Genomic DNA, 24,503 nt, shown 5'->3' on the forward strand with positions numbered 1-24,503 from the left:
GTAATCTGGTAGATTTGCTAGTTCTGTTTTGAGCATGAACATTGTTCAACGTGGAAAAGATTTGGATGATTATGCAAAATTATTGTGATTATCTCAAATTATTGCGATTGGTTGATTATGTAATAACTGTGAAAGGCCTAAACATGAATGATCCGTGTTGTTCTTGCAGCTGACTGCCAGCCCCCCTGCCAGAACCGTGGCTCCTGTAGCAGGCCCCATACCTGTGTGTGTCGCTCCGGCTTCCAGGGGTCCCGCTGCGAGGAGGTGGCCCCAGAGCAGGTGTATATCCGTGACCGAGGGGCCCTGAGGCGTGTGGAGCCTGGCAACAACCCTTTCCAGAGGGACCAGCCACGGAGGAGGCCCTCAGAGAGACAGGCCGTCGATGCCCAGACCCCCAGACCTGACGCCACCAGACACCCACTCCACCCTCTGTAAGTGACAGACATGTCGTGCACATATCTCATCCTGCCTTTTCTAATTGGAAGATTCTTGGGCTGTTCATGTTACAGCAGGTAAAGAAAGCTCCAAAAACACAGTAAACATACCAAAAACAAGAATAGACAAATACATACAGTACATAGTCACAACTTAAGATCCTAAACTTAACAGCAGATTGAACTACAACCATCCTCCCACCCACCCACCCCACCCCTGAAACAGAAACAGCTACTGCTTCCCTTATTAATGGTACGAATGGAAGTGGGTATGACTATGAATGAAATGTGTACTCGTCACACAATGGTGTTGTGTGACTGAAAAAAGCTGCCTGTAGATTTTCTATTTTGGAGAATTCTAAATGGCTGAATAATAGGGTGCTGGTTGAATTCCCTTGGCTTGGATTCCATGCAGTGCGGAAAGCTCTGCCGCTGCCTTTGAACAATAATAAAAAAACGATGTAGGCATGCTATATCACTGACGACTGAGAGGTTTTAATATGAGCAGAATGTCTCAGACTGGATTTATACTGCCATTCTGTTTGATCTATGATGGCACACGGACATGCAGGCATGGCAGCCGTAGACAATTATGAAATGCTTTTGGCCTGATGTCATTGCAAAGTGATATTATGTCTTCATTCAGAAGATTATGCCTGATTTATACTTAGTTGTGCGTGGATATTGTGCACCAAAAGTTGTTAATGTACAAGCACACAACACGTCGCTCTGCAACACGTTGTGAGCTTGTAGATCAGCTATTTTCGATATGCGACACCCGCGTGCAAATAAGTATAACTATAATCCTTAGAAAAAAAAAATTCGGCTAAACCCAGGCTCTGATACAATGTCTGGTGTTTGCGAGTAGAGCTACTTTTCATGTGCATATGAAATATGATTTATATGACTCAAGAGTTCTCATTTCTCCAGAAAGACAACAATTTCGTTTTTCGAGAAATAATTCAAATCAGATATTGAAAGTGGGCTTGCAGTATGTTGGAAAGATTTATGCTCATTTTTATCACTATTAACGGCTTTGTATAAGCCAACTAAACAATAAGAAATTGTATGATTTACATTCACTGCACAGTAGCTCATTATAATGCTTTGCATTGGTTGTTGTGTTTATCATTGTATTAAATCAAACCCAATGACTAGGACCATATGTTATGTTAAATCCTTATGGGGCTGCAAAGAAAATAAGCTAAACACACAAACAGAGCATGTTCTTCATCTTTGCAGACCAGGGCTATACTGTTCATTCACTACTTGGGAGGTTAAGATGTCATGCTTTAGAAACCGTGATTCCACCGATGTAAAAACGTAGGGAGACAAAATTTGATTTGCCAGACAGCGGTATTAACTCCTGTTATTTGCTATGAAAATAGAGAGCTTGTTTGAAGGAATATGCTTTTCTTGAGCTTCACTACTGTATAAACATTTCAGTTTCTTGCTTGACTCATTTAAACAACAGTCTACCAATGTAGGTGTAACAACTGCTCTGTCAAGGTCTTTTTTTTTTGTTTTTACATATTCAGCACATTCTCCGAAGTCTACTAATCAGACAGTTGCATGGCTCATACTTCTTGGCCCCGGGACACGGTTCTATTTCTGTCCCAATCTCACTGGAAATGATACTATAGGGAACTTTGCAGCATCTTTTTTTTCTTCCTTCAACTTGCTTACTGCGAAAAGTTTCTGTCTTGATTTGTTTTTGGCAAATGAGGTTTTTATCATGGCTCAATCCGGGCCTACAATCAAGAAGGATGAAAAAGAGTAATTGTTTTGTTACTGGAAAAATGATGATGGATTGTTGCATAGGGCTGTCGGCTGTGGGCTTATCTTGTCAAATTGTTCTAAGCTTTGGACACGGGCCCAATGCCTTTTGTAATCCATCATTTGGAGGGCCATAAATTGTGCGGGCACTGACTGTTGGGCACCTCTCAGTTTTCATTCACATCTGGGTAATGTCTCCCCACAAAAATCTCCGCAACATTTCGCAATTACAGTTGACATTTATGGTTCACCACGTCCTAATCCTGAGGCCTGAGGGTCTCTGTCGCCATTATGTCACCCACTGTTCCTGGTGGTGTTATAGAATTATGCTGGCAGAGTCCTCCACATGTCTCTTATAGTGCAAAGGAATTCTACTAAATGGTCTGGCAGATGGCTCAATAAATTAAGATTTATTTTATTTATTTTATTTTATTTTTTACCAAGCATGAGTGACATTGGAGTCACTAATCTTACTAGCTTCTAATCAACACAAGGCCCCTGTATCAGAAGTGCACAGTTGCTGTGCATATGTTTTCCTTGTGTTATTGACTCTGTGGCATGAGTCACAGAGAAGCGGAGACTGTCAGAAGCTGCAGGTTTGACATTACAAGAGGCAGACTTAACTGTCTTCCTGAGTCTCGCATGCCTCTACCGTGAACATTTGGATCTCTCTGGGTTCTAATGGAGCTGACTAAGTGCTTTCAGCAGGTGTTGTTAAGCCGAGGATGAGCCATTTCCCCCTTGAACACGCTGCTCCAACTAATCCAATTATTTATAAATGTAGCCAAGCAGACCCAAATATCCTTCAGAAATAGCCAAAGATGACACAAAAGCTGTCCAAAACGTTGAAAGGTATTAGACGCCATATTTAGAAACATTTAGTCGAGTGCACTACTAAAGTGTTTGTGTAATGCACATTAAAGCCCCCAGCCCGGCTGTGAATGCTCTCCAATCTCTGGGTCTAGAAAGAGATTGGAGGTGTGGAACACACTCCGGAGCAGTGATGGGTGCAAAGTCTCGGTCTCATATATCAGGCTGTGGCTATTGCCCGGCCCAGAAAAGCAAGAGCAATTCGAAGTCAGCGTGAGAGAGAGGAGCGCACAATATGAGAGAGTAGACCAGCGCCAAGCCTACATTAGTAAGGAGAGGAGCAAAGAGGAGAGGTGCCTGAGCTTACCAGATCATTCACTCCATTACCCAACTACTGTATATTACTGACTCCACTTCAAATGCCAGTTGAGTTACACCGATAACAAGAAATAGGCAAAGAGACAGAGGGAGGTAACAGAGAATAAGGTAACAAGGGAAGAAAAAACGAGAATAACAGAAAGAGAGATAATGAGTGTAATTTGTGCAGACAGAGGAGATTGGAGACGTAAAGGATTGAGGAGTTGTCTGTCTGGCTTGCTGTCAACCCACCACCCTGTTGTCCAGACCTGACACTTGGCCTTCCTGTTCACAGCATGGACTGGTCCAACATAATGAAATCAGACCATGTGGACCGTGTCGGCAGCAGATGGGGAAAGCATACTGCCTGAGGGAGTTTGTAGTCAACAGTACTGTATATTCAGGAGGGGAGACTCTCTGTCAAAGATCCCTAGAAAGCAGGTGCAGAATTCTCAAAAGAAAATTGAATTTACAGTAGCAAATGCGCCAGAGGCGCATCATGTGCTACAGGCTTTTCCGATTAGTCATTGAACAGGAAGAAGAAATGTTGTGGTCTGGTCACTCAGTTTATCTGCATAATACGTGTTCCACGCTATTTAATCCATGGTTTTATGCTGCTTAATGCGCTAAATCCTCTATATGTTTTATGTGTTTAATTCGCCTTTTTTATAATTAAAAAAGAAACTGCGGCTTTGTCACGGACCTGGTGACGAGGCCGGAAATCGACCCGTGCGCTGGGCTGCAAGGGCTTCTGGGAAAATGAGTTCAATGCAAGTGAACGGTGGTTTTGACTGGACTACAGCAGCTCTCGCTGCTTGTTGTTGTTTCGCAATGCGATGGTGGCATATTTTTCTCTTCAACAACAACCCATGGAACTATTTTCAGGCGGATTTTCATGGATCAAAGCTGCAAATACTTCGGCGTATGCTCCAAAAGTATTTAAACAATCCTGGCAGCCTAGGTAGTTTGGATATATTAATTTAAAGCCCGGCTTAAAGTGTTAAGAGGATACATGTTTGCTTCCATACCATCTCTGCGGTTATTGCACGGATGGAATAAAGTGGGTCCTAACTAGCCTTTGTAGAGACTTTGTAGTCTTGATAGTTACCAGCAGGTGAATGGCTGTGATAACATTTCATTGATGGCTAGCAGCACTTTCCTTTGGGATGTAGGCTTGACTGATATGAGGTCACAGATTTCTTTGGATAAGCCGGAACTAGTTTAATTAACAGTTTCTGTTTCCTCTTTGTGGTTACATTATTCCCCCAAGGAAGCTTAGAGAAGGAAGTCACGTCACATGACTGTGCTGCACCGTGGCACCGGAAGTTACATGAATACAAAGCAGTGAATGGAGCAAGCTTGACCAGCTCATAACAAACATTATTTATGAACCATTGAGACCTGTGTCATATAATCGTTTCCGGAATATAAAAGAAGACATACGTATCACAGTTTGTTTTCTAATCGCTTGCTTTTCAATGTGCACAGAGTGCACATTGAAATTCAAGCAGCAACAGGTATCGTTTATGTTTCTGGAGTATAAGATTTGGCTCAATTGGCTGCCAGACAGGAAACGGTGGACAGTCTCGCGATACTTGGCACGTTCAGAAACATACTTTCTGCTTTTTAGATACCTCTATAAAATGACACAGTGTACACATCGAAAAGCAACACAGCAGACAATAATGTTTTATATGTCTTCTGTTATTTTCCAGAAGCGATTACTTTACAAAAGATCTCAGTTATTCAGAAATAGTTTTTGTTCATGAGCTAGTCACTGAGCTCTCATTGACTCCAGTGCATTCTGCCGAACTTCCAAGTTCCTGGTGTAGTTTGGGTCCTATGGTGCGACGAATCTGCCGTCTGGAATTGCGTGATAGCTAAAATGACGTCGGTGACCTCCATTTCATATACCTTGCATTCCCCAGGAAAGCACTAAGCAGTGAAAATTGACAAACATACAGACATTGTAATATGGAGCTATCAGAAGTAATAGTCAATGAATCAATAACCCAAACTTGTAGAACTAATCGAGTACTAGCCTGGGCACCATTTCATTTCGGTATATGATCCGGGATGGAGCCGGATGATATGCTTACGTCATGTTGTAGGCAATGGTTTGCCTATAACAAACAGGAAGCTGTTTGTTGCTTCCTGTTTGAATAAAAGCAATAAAAGCTCTCGTAAGCGAGAGCTTTTATTGAGAGGGAAAAGGAAGTTGTCGCCGCCTGTTCATCCTGTCTGGCGACTACAAAACAATACTACAACATGACGTAACCACATCATCCGGCCCCAGCCCGGATCATACGGACTTTTGAAACAGAGACCAGGCTTTCCTCCGAGGCGGTGGAAAGCCTGGTGAGGCGAGGTTAATCGAGTACTGCTCAAAGAACTTGACCCAGGAAATCTCACAGCAGAAAGCCTGGAAACTGGGTTATTTTGGATGCCCATACACTCAATATTCCTTTAACATAGCACACACTGTGTTTTAATTGATAATCATACAATACCATGACAGTTTGAATCCGAATATTCTTTAGTTTTTCAGTATATAAGTATAATAGCTGCACTATAATAACAAGGGTTTATCTGGATTTAGGGCTGGCTGTCAGCCCACCAACCTGTTGTCCAGACATTGTGTTGGAACAGCTTTCCTGATGACCAGTCCAGTTGTGTGACTCAATCAAATGCTAGTCTGAAGGAACTCTGGCCTCACAGAGGTCAGCCGCAGTCAGCTCCTACAGAGGGGGAGAATGTTATTCTAAAGCAGTGGTCGGTTCTCAAACGTTTTCATGTCAAGTTCCTACCAAATGTATATAGTAGTCCAACTCCACACACCCTCATCTGAAATGATTTTGTGTTATTCTTTTATGTACTTTTTCATTAAAAGTAAATTAAGAAAAAGGGAAAGAAGAATAGGGCACACTATCGAAAACTTGAACTGATAGCACATTCACTGTATGAATGGCGGCCAGATCCTAAAACATAGATGGACAAAACGTATGAGCATTTTTACACCCTCAAGAGTTAAATGAACACTCAGGATCTTCCTGTGCAACCACAAATTATCTTGGCTCTGGGGCCTGAGAACTGTTGTTCTGACTCCCCTGTATTCCTCCATCCCCCCCCCACTAACCCCACTCACCACCATCCTTTCTCCGGCCCCTTCACCTTGTCAGCAGCACAGAGACCTCCAACGGTCTGGCCACCTGACAGCAGCCTTGTCTCTGAGCCACTCCTATTAAAATTCATAATAGATGCATCTCATGATATGCAGCTGGCAATTACTCTACACTTCTCACTGTAACCCAGACTTTCCTGTGGGGACTATTGCTCAGTAGGAGTGAAGGGATCATCCGTGCCAGCAACCAATCCTGGTGGCCACAGCCAGGCTGTCAGCCACCTTCATGACGGTCAAGGCCAGTGGAACTGTGATAAGGCATTTGAGGATGCGTTCACTGCTTCCTCATGGCCCTAGAACTCTCTCTCTCTCTCTCTCTCTCTCTCTCTCTCTCTCTCTCTCTCTCTCTCTCTCTCTCTCTCTCTCTCTCTCTCTCTCTCTCTCTCTCTCTCTCTCAGTCTCTCAGACAGCAGTCCTTCAGAGGAAACAAAACAGGCAGAACAGGATGTGTGTGCAGCATAGACTGACACGCCCCAGGTCATTTCTCTCTGGCCTTCACCGTTACACAATCAAACATGTGAAGAGTCCGGCACAGTTGCATTGATTATTGGACACCTGTACAGGATGCAATTCATATATTCTACTTTACTGTCTGTCTTGAATTGGACCATAAATGTACAACACATCCAATGCCTTGTCCTGCTATAATATAACCATTGATAATAGTTATATAAGTGAACTTTTATACCAGATACTTATACTACTACTACTTATACTACTACTACTACTACTACTACGACCTAAGGTTCAAGAGTCGTAGAGCAGCCATGAAGCTGATTTGAAAAGTTTTTCCTTCTACTGTAAGCGGGCGTGCAAGTTCACGGCAATTGGGCGCTGCGTTCATGATTTGTGGCATTTAGTTGCAAAACAGGCCACTCCCGCGATTTGCTTTGGAAGCCAATCGTAGCCGTAGATTTCAGATATAATGGGCTCTATCGTATCCCATACCTTACCTGCAAGTATTGAACACTTTCCGTGAATTACGCTTTTAGGAGCTTCCACTATGCGTAAACGTTATCTTGCGGCCACACAACCCACTATTCATTTTTGCCGACTTCTATATTTGCAGGTGGAGGTGTGTCTGTAGGCGTGTTGATGCACTTTCTCTATATTTGCTAAATTATACACACAAGGTTTAGGACAACGGAACGTGCCTCTTCAAACCACCCGTAATGCGAATCCGTTAGATGAAAGAATGCGCTCCTGAGACGGTGAGACCTGAGTTGGAGCTGCCTCGGCTTGACGTATAAATATTATGTTGCACAACATTCACAGCTCAGAGGTCTTGTTCTGTCTTAATTCTCCACAAATCTCTGTGATTGTAATTTTTCCCATAATCAGCAGTGTCAATTCCTTGTGCTCATTGTGTTTAATTGTCTAGACTCTAGTCAAAGTTTGTTTTGTTTTTTTAGTTATTAGATTTGTAACTTTGTTCGCATTGTGCATGATTTACTCGTTCAGTTTCATCACCCCATCATTGCGCAGCAAATATTTAATGGATTTAAATGAATGTACACAATACTAAATACCCAAATTAAGGAAAAAGTGCCCCTGACGCAACATAGGACCCAATGTGTACAGATTTGCATGAGGACAAGATTCGCTGCTGTGTGTGTCTGTGTGTGTGTGTGTGTGTGTGTGTGTGTGTGTGTGTGTGTGTGTTCTGGATAATGAATGACCAATGAGCTCAATAACAGACCGCTGTCTAATCAAAGGCTCAGAGCATCTGCTGCGCTGCTTGATTGCTTGCACTGGGGATAACGGCTTGAACATGCCTTCTCTTAAAGGTAATGGCATTTGGCACGGTGATTGGTTTTATTAATGTAACGCCCAAACCACCCCTATGCATAATGTGACAGGTAGCGCTGCAGGTGTTTTAGGGATGTGTAGGCTATGGTGTCGGAAGAATGCAACTTTTGCACAGGATTTGCACCATGCTAAATTCCCAAATAGTAGGTATAGAAACTTATAGGACAATAGAGCCCATAATTCAATAACGGTGTGACTGTACTGTATGTGCGTCTCAGACTTCATGTTGATCTCAGACTCAAATCTCTGTCCAATTTACCCAGCATTGCCTTTCATTTTAAAAGTAAAGTTGAATATATAAAATACATGAGACATTTCACCAGTGGCAGCATGTGCAAGAAACCTTGTCATCGATTGCTATAGCCGTTTCGGAGATTGACCCGGGGACAGATACATGGACAGACTCACAGACAGACCCAGTTCTAGACGGCTCGGCCACTAGGAACCACGCAGTAAAAACAGAATGTTAGAAAGTAACCATTTGTCAGAACAGTCAGGATTTAGGCCTTCAGAGTTTTTTCCATATGATCTGCAGCCATGTAGGCAATTAGGTGGAGCCTGATTACATAAGTCAGTCATACACAGTGATGTATTGAGGTGTCGAAGAAAAGCCACCCAGGAACACGTAACATAATGACCCTTAAACGGATGATACATATGCCTTTCACTGCCGTAACTGTTTGGCTCATGCTGGCTCCAGGGTTTGCCTGGTGACTAATACTCCCGGTGGTTTGGTGGCTTGTTGACTCAAGGCTTTGGACTGACCCACACAGCCGCTTCTCAGAGGAAACTGTGGTCACCGCGGGAGTTCTTCATGTTAATCGTGGATCTCCAGACAAACCACACCACCAGCAATGAAGGAAACCGCTGTCAAAATACTCTAGGTGACCTCACCACCTGCCGGCTCGTCGATGCGTATAGAAATGTAATGTTTTATTAGTAATGGTAGTAATGCTCACGAGTATACTTTGAGGTACTGTTTGTAACTTAAGCACTGAAAATGTTTTAAAAAGAGTTAGGTTAAAAAGACCTTTATTGACCCTGTGAGAGACAGTTGCCATAGCAGCGCCACATTATGAAACACAGGACAGATAGAAGCAGATAGATTCACATAATTATGTAAACTTGAAGAGTAAAAAAAAGACGAATAAGAAAGGAGTAAACGGGTAGCAACGTACAGGGATTAGAAATATCTTAACAAGAAAGATAATTAAATGGTCTTGCCTGGCCATCTGCACTTAAACATGGTGGAGCTTAACAGGAAAGTATAGTCTAGAATCTAGATGTACTGTAGTCAACCTGTTCGTGAACAATTCATCCCCAGTGGTATGGGTAAATAATATGTAAAGTAAATCTACACTGGATAAATGAGGAATGTACAATCTAGCAATGTTAAAACATTCTTCCTAACTCTGTGAGAGGCAAATAAATAAGCTTTAAATCCCACAGTAGCTTTAGATCTCGTAATACAATATAGTAGCCGCTATGTGTGTTCTGAAAACTAAGAATGTTAAATAGCTACCATGCCTGGGGGAAACTCTCCATACTGTAACACCTGGCAGTCTGCTATTCTAATCAAACAGGAAGTGTCCAGAGTTGTCCTCTTGTCTCACTGTTCTGCCAAAATAATAGAAGCCAGCAACTGGGAGAGGGGAGAGGACAGAAGGTCTGAAGTAGAGTAGAAGGCACTCTCCTATACAGTTCTATCTCGTTCAGAAATACTCAGTAAAATCCTCAGAGTTAATTTATCCATTGCCATTGGTAATTTCATTCTCAAGATTAATTTAAAGGGAAACATTGCAGATTTCCCATTGTTGTGTGGAGATTAATAACATAGGTGTATGTGGCTAGGACCACTGACCTATTGGTCTAGGCACATATAAGCTTCAGTGCAGCTTGACAGTGTGTCGCAGGTTTGAGTCCCGATCCCGACGACCATTGCTGCGTGTAACTCCCCGTCTCTCCCTATTTCCTGTCTACATACTGTATTCTATCAACTAGAAGCCTGCGGCTTTTCTGAAAAAGAAAATGGTGTAATGCAGAAACCTGTGGCCTGTAGAATGATGTTACCATAGGTGCGCGGCGCGGGGTCTCGCTCTAGCGCCACGGGGAAAAATGATATTGCGTAGAGTGGTCCTATTGGGCAAAAGAGGTGGTTGAAATGTGCCTGAATAATGCGTTTTATATTTACTGTACAATATGTGAGGACATTGAGGGCAGGATAATAAGCCTAAAACCTTGGCAGAGTACTTGTGAATAGTCTGTGGAAGTGTGGAGGCAAGTGGAGTGCTGGTAAGCTCGGCCCGAAGTGGGATTTTTCAGGATATTTTGCAGAGATACAGAAGGCATAGGGTATTTCTTTCTATATTATTTTCTATATTATTGATCCTCTGATTCTTCTCATATCAAAACAATGGAATTTACATTGATCTCAGCGAAGTATCCCTTTAGCACTGGGTGGGTTTTACTCTGTAACCACATGACCACGTGTTGGACTGTGATCTGCTTCCCCCGGTGTGAGCACGGCGGTAATGAACTTGAACGAGGTCAGGCTGACAGGGTCAGGCTAACGAGGTCCAGGCTAACGAGATCCAGGCCGGCGAGGCCACTGGCTGACGGGATCAGTGCTTGCGGCGGACAGGCGCGTTTGGCTTAAATGCTGATGCTACAAACTTGACCTTTGGTCCTGACCCTGGTCCCCAGTGAGCACTTTCACTTGTGATTTGAAAGGACGGGGTCTTTCCGGAACATGGTTGGACATCCTCTGCCGTGGGTTAGACGGGGGAGGACACTGTGTCGATCTGCTAACGCTGGATTATTGAACGTCAACACGGCAGAGTGCAGAGTCAGCTCGGGAGGTGACCTTGTCCTCAGCTGAACTCTGACTTCCAGAACAACAACAAAACAAAAGTCAACGTGATATCTTTGTCATATAAGACCTTTTTTAATTTAATCTTTATTTTACCAGTTGAATTACTTCAATACTGTACGTCTCAAAAGCCATATCTGGCCATGCCAGCCATTAAAGGCTGTTTTAGAATAAAACTGAAATACTCTCCCGAAGAGAGAGATAAATTAGTCTTTATATAAATTAATTAATTTATCTGTGTTACATACAGTATACATAATTCAATATCTTATTGAACATTTTTTGTATACTACTATAAACTTAAGCAATATATACTTCATAGTATGATGAAAAACTAAAATAATCTACAAGCTCACATTGCAATTGTTTATTTTATTTTATTTTATTTTATTGTATTTTCTGGGGGGGGGGGGATGTGGTTAAACACAAGTTTTCCTAGATGGGAAGACCCTTAAAATGATGTGATATTGACCGGGCCAGACCAGGAATCAGAGTTGGTTGGTTCCCCTCTGCAAACATCGAGCCAAGCAAGTCCCACGAGTGCCTGGCTTCCTGCTAGGCCAGAGGGAACAAAGGACCATAGAGAACTCAGCGTGGGACAGATATGTCTCTCTCGCTCCCTCCCAGCCAAACTCTCTAATGCCCCATCAGAAACATGCTCTCTCTGCCTCAGCGCTGGCGGGCTGAGGGTCCCTGGCCAAATGCTACTCATCAACCAGTCCTGCAGCTGTTGGAGGGACGGAAAAAAAACAGTTATTGAGAGAGATGGAGCCTCTCCCAGAATGCACCGCAGTCTCCAATTCCGAAGCCTATAGCAGATGGGAGGTAGCATCAATCAGGCTGTGTTCCAGTGATAGAGAGTGGTGTTGAAAACATGAATTAGCGTTATGGCTCATTGTTGGACCAGTTTATCCATTTGGAGGTCAGGAGGCAGGGTCCCCATAGGCCCATGCAGGCAGTGGATGAGACCTGTAGCTCCAACTCCAATACCAGCAAGTCAATGTTAAATGTCAAGCCGGTCCACAGTGATCACATCTATCCTACAGCTTTGCTGCTCAGAACGTGGATATGCACACATCTGACATACTGTACCAGCCCTCCCACAGACAAAGATTCTCGTCAACTCTTCCCATTTCCAGATGTCGAAAGTCAATTCTTTTTTCTTTGCTTTCTTCACTTCTGCTTTTTTTTTATTGCCTTTCGAACAGCTTTCACGGGGCTCGTGTCAAATATTCTCTTGATAACTTCTCTTATTGAAACACCTGTTTGGCTTTTACTGTAGAAAGTGACATTCTGACCCTGACCATGGGAAGACATACCTTGAGGCAGCAACTCATACTGTACTACCTCTCCTGCTGACCTGTCTCGTCGCAATTTTCTAATGATGCCGAATGATCCGACTGACTACAATAAACTGGAGAGTATTAAATCTCTCTCTCTCTCTCTCTCTCTCTCTCTCTCTCTCTCTCTCTCTCTCCCTCCCTCTCTCAGTTCACCATGTCTCCAGGCATTTTGATTCTGGTCCCTGAACCACAGTAACCACTTTGCTTCCATCCAGAACCACGGCTCACTGGGCTACTGCATAGCTCCATTCTCCATTCTGCAAGCACTGAGGTGGAAATACACAAGTTGGCAGGGGTTTCACCTCCTCCTGGCCCCCCGTAGATGAAAAGAAATCAACTGTTTATTTCACAGCTTTTGGCCTGCGATTAAGTGGACAGTAATATTGATACATAATAGTGAACTTGGAGCATCTGCAGACCTCGTTAGAGTCAGGTTTTGTGAAGCGCAATTTTCATTCAGACACTGGGTGAATTTATGCCTAGAAAATTAAGTGAATCTTCATCTCATCATTTCTCTGTCTAGCAATTCCGTGTCCAAAATAAAATTCTGACAAACGTTTGCTGCTGCTCTCCATACTGCCTAAGGACCCAGTTGTTGCTCTGATCTGAGCCTCATCCCCGGGGACAGATAAAGGCCCATAGCATTGAGAGAGTTCAACGAAGCTTGCTTGTTCAATCTAACCCCATTGTAATTCATTGCACCCAAGGCCTGGCTGCTACTAGCAGGATTCCTGGAAGACCAGCCAAGCCAGACAGAGCGAACATGATTTAATCCAGTCTCTATGGCCGATGCGATAAACCCTCTTACACACCCACCCAGATTTTCACAAGGGGAAAATATTCTGCCAGGAGCCAAATTAGCCAAGTCATAATGACTCGAGATGCTATCAATCCAAGACTGCGATGTAATTGCTCACTCATGTTTGGCCTTATACTTATTTGGCCTTGTAAGAAGACCCAGATTTTGCCCTGGTTTTCGGAAAGAAACTTTTGGTTCAAACACCTCATAAGTTCTTCTTACCAGTTGTTTGCAAATTATTCCTATTGTGTAATGCGTCTCACTCCTTGGTACTATACGTGCTGATTGCCTTACATTATTGCATTATGTACATGGAAAACAATAGTGTACTGTGGGTGACTGTAATTAAATAGCAGGTGACTATCATTAAATGACAATCATTGCTAGTGAATAGTGGCATTGTGGGGATTGTACCATATGGTACTGCAAAACACTTTATGATAGTCCTATGAATACTACATTACATAGTATACTCTGTTCGTTATACCAAATCTTATCAAAAAGGTCAAATATACATTACATTTGTTTTGTATTTGTGGATTGTGAATATTTGTAAAATGTCATTGAACCTGAAGGGACTTCTTGCTTCTGGTCTGATGGTGGTTAACCACTTAAGCCTTTTGTCGTACAATGGTGTTGCGCAGCAAAAATAAACAATCTAAGCTCTCAACGCATTACACCAGAACATTTCTGAAGGTTACCACCTATAATGAGATATTCCATCAGCACATCGGTTCCCAAGTATCGTGAGCGTAATAGTGGATGTGGTGTTTCTGATGTGGGTGTGTCAGCAATGTTCCATAATGTTTTCCAAATCACTAACTCATTCATTATAGTGGATTACTGTAGATACGTAGGTTGTAATAATAATAATAATAATAATAATAGTAATAGTAATAATGGTGCAGATTTAGTACCCAAATTCACTTTATGAAAAAGGAACCAACTTTATTAAGAAAAAAAAAGGATAAAAAGAGAAGTGCTACTGTAGATTAAAAATGATATAAGGCTAAGCCAGGGCTGAGGGGACATCGGCCTCAGCTTGGAAAGGCTGCCCTGAAGAGGTGGGTTTTGAGTGTGGTTTTGAAAGAAGGGAGGGAGGGAGCGTTTTTAATATGGTTAGGGAGTTTCTTTGTAGGGTGTTCCAAACCTCAATAACCTTTTTTTAAATCACTATATAGTCCAATACAAATTACCCAATATAGACCTCAAAATGTAGTGAACAAATGATGAACACTATACATTAGCCCAAAATGTCCCATAATGCAAAGAAAGAAAGGGTGAAAAGGGGACGCAACAAACAAACATGTCAGCAGTCAGTTAGACTGTGGTGAGTACGTAAATGTTGTTTCAGTTGACGTTTTTATAGTATTATTTTTAATTACTGAAGATAAAGTTCATGGTTAATTGATCACTTTTTTGACGGGGCCATTAGTAGTACAAATGATTGTTAGCTTTTTGTGGTTAGCATTTCCATTGCACTCATGATTGCAACAGATCAGACACAGGGGATTGGGGGATACCCTATCTTCAGACATCAGACTTCAGATCTTACTTTATTATCCTACACGAGGAAATTAATTTGGTCCAGTGCTCCAGACATAAAAACACTCCAAAATCCACAGTAAATCAATACACTGGTAAGACTTGAGCGTAGACACATTAAATCACATGGAGACTAAAACAAAATATATAAAAAAAACTGTGAATCACTTAATATTCAAGTTTGGTGTTAAGTGCAAATGTGCAAGTAACCAGGTAAAAACCTGTTAGAATTCTCTTTCTCCCAACCAGGGTGCTATACTGTGACCGATAATGTGTTCCAAACATATTTGTTGTTATACTGAATCATTCCCTATACCTATAGTGAACTATATAGAATTACTGTAGCTATGTAGTGAGTTGTGAATGAGTGAGCAAATTGGAAGACAGACTATGTGCAAGTTTGAGTAATGACAGCCATATAGGTGGCAAACAAACATTACGTCCCTCTTGCACAACCAATAAAAACCAGTGGTTTGTTGTTCCTTTTCATTAGGCCAACCGTAGCCTGTTAGCACCAGGTGTAACGATTCCGCTGCTTTGTCAAAGTTCCCAACCCATCAATTGCGCTGTCGAAAACACATTAACCTTACCACCCTCAAGCTAAGCACCCATCTGAGGTGTATGCTCTGAAGTGTAGCCACAGTAGCTAGTTGTCTATCTGCAAAACAACGTTGCTGCCTTATGAGGTTGTGATCAACAGCAAGGGGACAACGAGAAATGGCTAGAAGAATTCTCTCTTAGCTTTCCTCAACTAATTAATCACTGCTCCACCAGAGCCCAATGTTTTTGATAATGCACGTAATGATCTTTCTCCAGCCAAGCACTGGGTCTCTGTCGCTAATTAAATCCACATGGAACTGGTGAAATATGACTTCATGGTAAATTTATAATGCGGATGTGCCTTATCCTTACTGTACATTAATTGTTCAGGCAGGCGATGTCACTGAAATTCTCTGAAGCCAAACGACCAATAATGACTCTTTAGGGGATACAGTATGTATAGTACAGTAGATGATCATGTAATTCTCCATTGACACGCAGATATAACACACCCACCCTAGCAGTACTGGCCGTGAGAACAGCTGAGACTCTAGCTAGGTTATAGCACTGACCACCAGAGATTAAACATTCACAAAAGGCTGTAATTTAAGGCTGGGCTTTGATGTGACAGAGGCTGGTGTTGTTATTTTAGAATTTTAAAATGAACGCCAACATTGCACCCTCCCGTCATTTGACCTTGTTGCCATGAGGAACAAGCAACAACAATGTCGTAAAAATGCCCCAAGAACTGTGGGGGATATTATGTTTTTTTGTGGCATGCTCAGGATCAAACCTTGAGATCTTATTGAGAGAAACACATGGAGACCTCAGTGGTTGAATGGTGAATGAGGGGCCTTTGCGTAAGGCCCGAGAAATGAGATGTGTGACCACAGTGGTGGTTGACCACTGGTGGTGCAGCTGGTCTGGTGTTCCGGCTGGCTGGGTGGGTAAAAAAGGATTAATACATTCTCAACTCCCAGACACTTCTTTTACCTCTGAAAATACACACAAAGCCTGCTAGGAGAGACCAAAGACTTGATTTAATTTCTCCAAATCCAAAGCCAGATCAAAGCTGGACATCAATCAAATCCGTTCAAAGGAAAAGAAAATCACCCTATATTATGATTATCCTATTATCTCTTAATTCCTTATCGCATATGTAAACAAAAAAGTTGGCAAAGTAGACTCTATACTATAGGCTAGTTAGCTCATGATAGCATCTTGTCTGACTATTTGGTATGCTTCCTCTTTTCCTAGTTGCATCGTTATTCTGTTCTTGAGGCGATGACCAAGATTCATAGCTCTTTTGGGATTTGAATACATAACATTAGCAGGAGTTGCTAAAGCGTGCGTCTCTTTGCTCATGTTCTTCGAATAAATGCCTCCTGGGCCCAGTTTCAAGGTCTGCTCTCTGCTGCCCATGTGTCTACATGCTTTATTGTGGAGAACCAAAGCCTTCTGCTCAGAGCATTCTTTAACATTGTGATATGATTAATGTACGGTACAGTACATACCACGATACATGCTATCAAAGTGCCTCTTCATCTCAGAGACATTGTGCTGTTCCAAGCTTTGAGGCGTAGATACTTTAGTCTTACTGTATATCACACACTTCTCTGTAAAATCACAAGTGCATAACCACAATTCAAAGCCATATTCATGGCTGACCTGGACAACAGGATCCACATGTAAACAGCATGGCTCCAAAGTCGATCTCAGCATGGCTCCAATGTGGACCCTATGACATCAACCATCTACTGTATGACATATTTATGACACATGACTCCACATTTGGCAAGGTTTCAGTGCAACGCAGCTCCCATTATAAAATGTGCTTATAAAGCTTTTTTGTTGTTGTTGTTGGTTTTGCAAAGGTACTACTGTTGTCTACTGGCACTGTGCATACAAAGTTTGGTGATGAATGTTCCAGCGCGAGATTAAAACTCGTGATTCCAGACGCACGGACGTGCCCACGCACGCACGCACGCACGCACGCACACACACACACACACACACACACACACACACACACACACACACACACACACACACACACACACAAACTCAGATCTTGTCATAGAAGTCTAGCCTCAGCTCTAAAATAATAGAGTGCAATAAATCAATTGTATAGCTTGTAGATCTGCTGTTTTTGAAAATGTTCACCTGTAATGATATGCCCAAAATAGGAACAGTTTGCCGTGGGAGTAAACTCTGTGGACCCTTTGCCTTAAAGGTAGAGTCAGTGATTTCACTTAATTCAAATATCACTTATTTTTTTGTTTTGTTGTGATAATCCTCTCTACTATAGAGTGTGCTGACCATATAAGGAGTTCCTCCCTGTCCCCAGTTAACCCCTGGGGGTCAAAAAACCTTAGGTTTCGTTTTTGTTCTCTATCCTGATTGGATGAAAGCTTGTGTCCCAAGGCAAAAACGAAACCTAAGGGTTTTTGACTGAAATCACTGACACCCCCTTTAAAGTAACACTCAGGGCATGTCCAAATCTCCAAACGTCCTTCTTGTTCCTCGCGGAGGTGCATGTTAAAGGATGGGAATGACGCCAGGTTGCGTAGCTGTGGTCCAAACGCCCACAGAGTGGACTGCTGAGCCCACAAGCTCTTGCACGCTTCATATTTGCAAATACACCAATATGTCTACCTTTAGTTTGGTGCCAAACTGAGTGCTTGCAGAGAACAAGATGTACAAAGCCTCCATTGTTTAGGTTACTGTCTGTGCGATCGAATAACAATTAGCAGGTTTGCCAGAATTCTGTTGTTGTTGTCATCCAAATTAGTGTGATCATCCACACATTCACTCTCCAGCTGTGAAATGATTTACGATCTCTTGTGCTCTCTATGAATTAGGTAAATGTGCACAAGTTTACAATCTATTTATTTACCATGTACTAAGTAGACTTAGAATGGTCCTAATTACAAGCAACTGTTATGTAATGAGGGTTTTTGGGGGATTTCTGTCAGAAAGAGGTAAACAGAGCCATTAAACGTGTTTAAATAGTTAATAAGAGGGTAGACTCAGTCAGGCAGCTACACAGTAACACAGCTCTTTTCTTGCTTTTTCAGAGAACTATAGAACAGGGATTCCCAATCCTTTTTCAGCTCCACCCCCCCCCCCCCCCCCCCCACCACTTAAGCATTTAAAAAATAGTGCGCATCATACACAATCTTACATGCCGCAAGCTTTGTAATCTTTGGCATGTTTTTTTGCTTGGCTCTATTGTTTCTGCATATTTACCCGTCACCCATTTTGGGTCATGGACCCGTTTTTTATGGGTCGCGAAAGTTTGGGAAACACTGCTGTAGAATGTTCCAGGGTCTTGACTTTAGTCTGTCTGGAGGTCATGTCCGGTATGATGCTAAATATAAAGGCCTAACACAAAGAGCAGTCTGGCAGAGCAAAGCCCTGAGGCTGGGAGTTGCCGGGTTGCATGTGGCAAGACCCTCGCAGAGAGGCTGATGGCAAACACTTCTGCCTGCTGTCAGACGTCCTTGTTTAGACAGTCTGTGCAAAGCCAAATGTCTCCCTCCAACTTCCAGACGATCTCTTGATATCAGTTCTATTTTCTGCACTAGCTGCCACAAGCCAACTCTCCAAGCCATTAGATGTGAGTTCCTACATTGGTATTTTCAATTTCAAACAAATTGGGATGAAAGATTAGCTTTGCCAAGGTAGGGTTGTGGCGAGACTGAAGTGCAGAGGGAAAAACTGTTTAATATCACAATCCAAGCCACTTGGCACTCTAAGCCCTACGCAACTAGGATGTCTGTTTTTGAAACATTAGTCTCAGTTGACAAATATGATTCATTCCATGTGATGAGGTAGAGAGATAGGTAGGTACATATTCTATAGCTAGTGGATCAGCTGTCACCCATGCTGCACAGTCCTATAGATAAACAATGTTATGAGCTTATAGAGCAGAGTGCGCCAGGGAGATGGGTTCAGATGTAAACAGTCTCTGAGGAGCTGAACTGGGTATGTGTGTGTGTGTGTGTGTGTGTGTGTGTGTGTGTGTGTGTGTGTGTGTGTGTGTGTGTGTGTGTGTGTGTGTGTGTGTGTCTGTGTGTGTGTGTCTGTGACTGTGTGTGTGTGTGTGTGTGTGTGTGTGTGTGTGTGTGTGTGTGTGTGGGGGTGTGTGTGTGTGTGTGGGTGTGTGTGTGTGTGTGTGTGTGTGTGTGTGTGTGTGTGTGTGTGTGTGTGGGGGGGGGGGGTTATAAGCCCCCAGTATGACTTTTGTTCCTGACACTCTTTTAGACAAAAGAAAGAAAGAAAGGAAAGAAAAACGCCTCTACGGAAGCATCACTTTTCCCTGCCTCTCTTCAAAGTTTGCAGAGCATTTGGCTTATTGGCAGTGGTGTTCATTGCGTTCTATTAACAGCATGGTTTATTAGATACAGCAAAAGGATTAAAGATCTGTGGTGTTGTTTTTCTTTTTTTCTTTTTATTATTATTATTTTTTTTACTGTTCCCCAGTTCTCAGCAACATGTGCCCCCAATTGCCCCCCCCCCCCCACACACACACACACACACACCCTCCTGATACAGCTCATCTGGGTCAGAGGGCGCGGCTGGATCAGCGAGTTGGAACTGACGATAGTGCTGTCCATCATTCTTTTTACGAGAACTCATATGCATAATGTCGTAATGTGGTGACGGGTTCAAAGATTCTTAGCGCGGCACGTGCGAAGTTATACTTTTGTAGTGTGTTGGACACTTTGCATTGTTGTTTTGCACACAGTGTAGGATTTTGGCTGTCACTGTGATTTGCAATTTCCCCGAATGTGATAGATTTACTTCTAATTACCTTCCACATATGTGAAAGGAATGATGAGCGTGAACAACTAGTGCCAATATACGTCTCGGTCAGAGTTCTCCTCTCTATCAGTTATAATCTGGAGCTTTGATCAAGTATTTGGACCCAGATATATCTGGCACTGGTGCGGCAATTCCTTTACCCTTTAATGTAACGCCTAAACACATGTAACACATTTCACGATAACAACACATTACATTGAACCTTACACGCAGTGCATAGACTGTACCAAAGTCATTTAATTGGATACATGATGAACATTATATGGTCTCACATGAAACCAAGATCATGTTCGTCGTACAGTATGTATGCAGAGTGACACGCAAGGTTAGAGTAAATGCCACGATCCCTTGTCCACAAACGACTGTTCAGGTAAAGAGAGTTCAAGAGAAAACAATTATGTACTACAAAGCTATATCAATGGTTCTCTGGAGGAGAACGAGAACCATTGTTACTGTAAGGCTTTCATTCCAAAAAAGCTTACTGGACCATTCAGTTCACCCACTTGCATTTAGCTTCTTGTTTTTTGAGGGATACAGATTTTTCCCCCACACGTCTCAATATCTGCCATCGACAATGAATGGAGAAATTAGGTCAAATGTCCGCCAAATATGGCGTAAAATGTCCGCAACACAAACATTAAATGCCATTGACAAGGAAGGGAAAATGTACGGCATCGTCTCATATTTGCCATCGACAATGAAAGGAGAAATTAGGATCAAATGTCCGCCAAATTTGTGCAGCAGGCATTCTAATGCCAGTATGAGATGATCATGATGATGTAGGATGATAAGAGCGCCCCTCACTTCACACGGGTACACAGAGGTACAAGAGGAAAGTACACACTAGGTGTCACATGGACGGACCGCATCAGAGATATATGCACATTAAGAAGGTTGATCACAAAGTTAGTGTGGTATAGGCTATAGGCTATAGGCAAGAGGAGAAGAAAAAAAATCTGTTAGTTACTTCGTTTACACTTGACAGCGTGTGTTGTTTTGAATGGTAGCCAAACTGTTACTTTTATTACGTTTTATTTGTTTTTTGTTCCATAGAGAGCCTAGAGGGTTTGATTGATTTAAGAGTTACGATCGGGTGGTGTTTTTTTTGGTGTATTCACAACTTCAGTTTCAATCTGAAGAGAAGCAAAATGCCTTTCGTTTACATGGCGTTTTGAAGCGTCGACGATCGAAACTATTTATTTTCAAAGCGCCGATCATCAAAATCGTGATCGAAGGTCAGCCCTAATATTTTTCAGCACTGTACGGCAGCATGTACAGTAGCCACGCTTTACGTCGCTTGTTTACATTCTGCACTGCCTGAAACTGACTGCATGTTACTTGGAAAAATGGCAAAAGTTGGAAGAAAGAGACAGTCCAATATGGGATTACTTTGAATATGACAGTGAGAGAGACGCAAGGAAGTGCCTTGTGGAAAAGGATGATCGTAAAATATGCGGAGCACGTTGGAAGGGTATAGGCTATTGTATAAGGATCGGGCATTCGTGGAATGAGCAACACAAAATGGCAAGTGGTTGGTATTTTCCCTTGCCACAACAGCTTGGTTTGATATGGAACAGTATCTCTCTCACGGGAAAGACAGAACTTGTCATCATTAAAGGCAATCTCAATGCAGTGAGATTCTGGAGCCAGTGGCGATCCCATATCTTCAGAATCTTGGACCTAACGTCATGTCACCATCCTCCAGGATGACAACGTTCGCCCCATAGAGCCAGGATCACAGAGTACCTCCAAAATGTAGGAGTGGAGAGGATGGAATGGCCTGCAGTCCAGACCTCAATCCAATTGAACACTTGTGGGATCAGCTTGGAGTGCTGTACGAGTGCTGCACGTGCGACCAACAGAACCAAGTGTTGTTTTTTCCTTATTACTGTGGGAGAGTGCAATCATCCAATCCACTAAGCAACTCAAAGCAAAGGTTGGTATACCAAACAGTTGCGATTTTGGCACATTTTTTGGTATCCACACGTTTAGCTGTGTTGCTCATTCCACGAATGCCCGATCCTTACAATCTATACAGACTATACCTCGTTGTACAGGTGACAACGATCAACGATTAAAATTATATAGAACATAATACCAATTGGTATTTCAAAGTGAAGAAATAAAGTACCAAAGTTACGTTTCTGAACTTTTGTTGCTGAGTTTACTGTATATTTGTAAATGGTATATATTTTTAGGTTTTATTACACAATACTTACTCTGATCTTTTTTAATCCTATACCTGACAAAAAACGAAAAAAACTATAACTAAACTAAAACTAAACTAAAACCAAGCATTTTCACCAAAATTCAAACTAAATTAAAACTAGCAAACCCGCTCTAAAACTAACTAAAACTAACTGAATTAGAAGAAAACAAATTAATAAAACAAAACTATTATAACCTTCAGACACACGCACGCACGCACGCACGCACGCACGCACACACACACACACACACACACACACACACACACACACACACACACACACACACACACACACACACACACTATTATGATCAGTGCTTTGTTTCCGTCTTCAGTCCATATGTTCCTACTACAGCAGCCTTCTTATACATACCACCGTAGTCTGTGATTTAATTAAAATGGCATGGCTCTCACTGGATACCTCAAAAACATCTCTCCCTGAGATGTGTTTCATGTAATCTTGGCACTGGCAGAGGCCTTTTTGCAGATTGCTTTTCCATCCACCCAGAACAAGGTGAGGGGAATCCTATCTCGTTAGAATGCCGGGACCTTGAAGCTGCTAATGATGACATCAAACGTGCACACCGCGCCGTGCCTGCCCCCTCCACCCTATGATCTGCAGTCACCGAGGAGGGCCATGAGCTCATGCTGGGAGGGAATCGTTTTGCTGTTGAGAGAGAGAGAGAGAGAGATGAGACAGAGAGAAAGATAGAGAGAGGAAAAATATAGATGGACAGAGAGAGAGAGAGAGAGAGAGAGAGAGATGAGACAGAGAGAAAGATAGAGAGAGGAAAAATATAGATGGACAGAAAGAGAGAGAGAGAGAGAGAGAGGGAGAGAAAGTGCATGCAACATCTGGTCCAGCCAAGGAAATGGTGCAGGATGCGTGCAGGTCAGGTGTCACTGTCAGCAGTGGAAAAAAGCCTGTAATGACGTCGATTGGCTGGTTCTGGATGGTAAGGCCACCTCCAGCCTCACTCAGCACCACGACAGCACACCACTGAAACAAGCACATCTATAGTTTCCCTTGTTTCACGTCCTCTTTCACAGAACCCAGCCCAGTGTGGGTCATTTTTTTTTTCTCATTTAGCGTCCTGTCACATAGGCGGCTGGAATGTGGTTTGTGCTCTGTGAATGAAGAGACATGCGGAGGCTTGTGCTGCGTCTGGCACAGCTGGGAGTGGGCGTATGCGTGTGTGTGAGCATGCGTGTGCACACATTCGTTTACTATGTATACTCTGTGCAAGCAGACCTTGCTTGTGTTTGTTTGTCTGATTATCCTTGTGTCTGCCTTTGTGTCTGAGACTGAGATTTAATGTGTAAATACGTGGTGTGTGGTTTTAAACCGCACGTAATAAACGGTAATGCTTGGTTTATTTCCTAATCTGCGGTTTGATTACAGACTGGCAGGCATTGCAGGGCCACAGGTGTGCTTGTCTGATGTAGCCAGGCTGGTTCCTCTTTTGTCTTGCTCCGCTGGCTCTCTATCAGCGCGGAGCTGTGGGATCCAGATGTTCTGAATCCCAACAGTCCTTCACGTGTGTGTGTCTGTGTGGGGGGCTTTTTTTGAGAAGGACCCCAGGTAGGGCTGTTTATTTGTCTGTCTGCCTGCCTGCCTGCCTGCCTGCCTGCCTGCCAGCCAGTCAGTCAGTCAGTCAGTCAGTCAGTCATTCTGGCTGGTCTGTTGGGGCAGAGGTTTCCCCCAGGTGACTCACATGAGCTCAGCATCATCCAGGCTGCCCCACCGCTGCGTGGGTAATTAACCCAAATTAAATGCTCGCCGGCGAAAAACGTGCTCTGTGCACTCTGTGGCCGGATCCTTGTTCTCCGACCCCAGTTTTAATGCTTCCTGCTGCCCCCTGTACTGCGCAGGATGTTGCTCTCTGGGACGTCACAGTCGAAACAGATACGGTACAATGACTGGTGGAATGGTTCTGTAGCCCTGGTGGGAGGATATGATTAAAACACACACACACACACACACACACACACACACACACACAC

At 42.9% G+C, this 24,503-nt stretch overlaps 1 protein-coding gene across 2 annotated transcripts in view; it reads left to right on the forward strand.

Moving 5' to 3' along the window:
* Positions 1-24,503, forward strand: part of LOC308329620 (latent-transforming growth factor beta-binding protein 2-like) — a 125,284-nt gene that overhangs the window by 25,255 nt on the left and 75,526 nt on the right. For both annotated transcript variants that reach the window (XM_080784040.1, XM_080784041.1), the window contains exon 3: positions 170-431. In XM_080784040.1, the coding sequence (XP_080640166.1) occupies positions 170-431 (262 nt within the window). The remainder of the gene's footprint in view (positions 1-169; positions 432-24,503) is intronic.

This window comes from Protomyctophum bolini, assembly GCF_963924005.1.
Source record: "Protomyctophum bolini genome assembly, chromosome: 15".
In the NCBI taxonomy this organism is placed as follows: Eukaryota; Metazoa; Chordata; class Actinopteri; order Myctophiformes; family Myctophidae; genus Protomyctophum; species Protomyctophum bolini.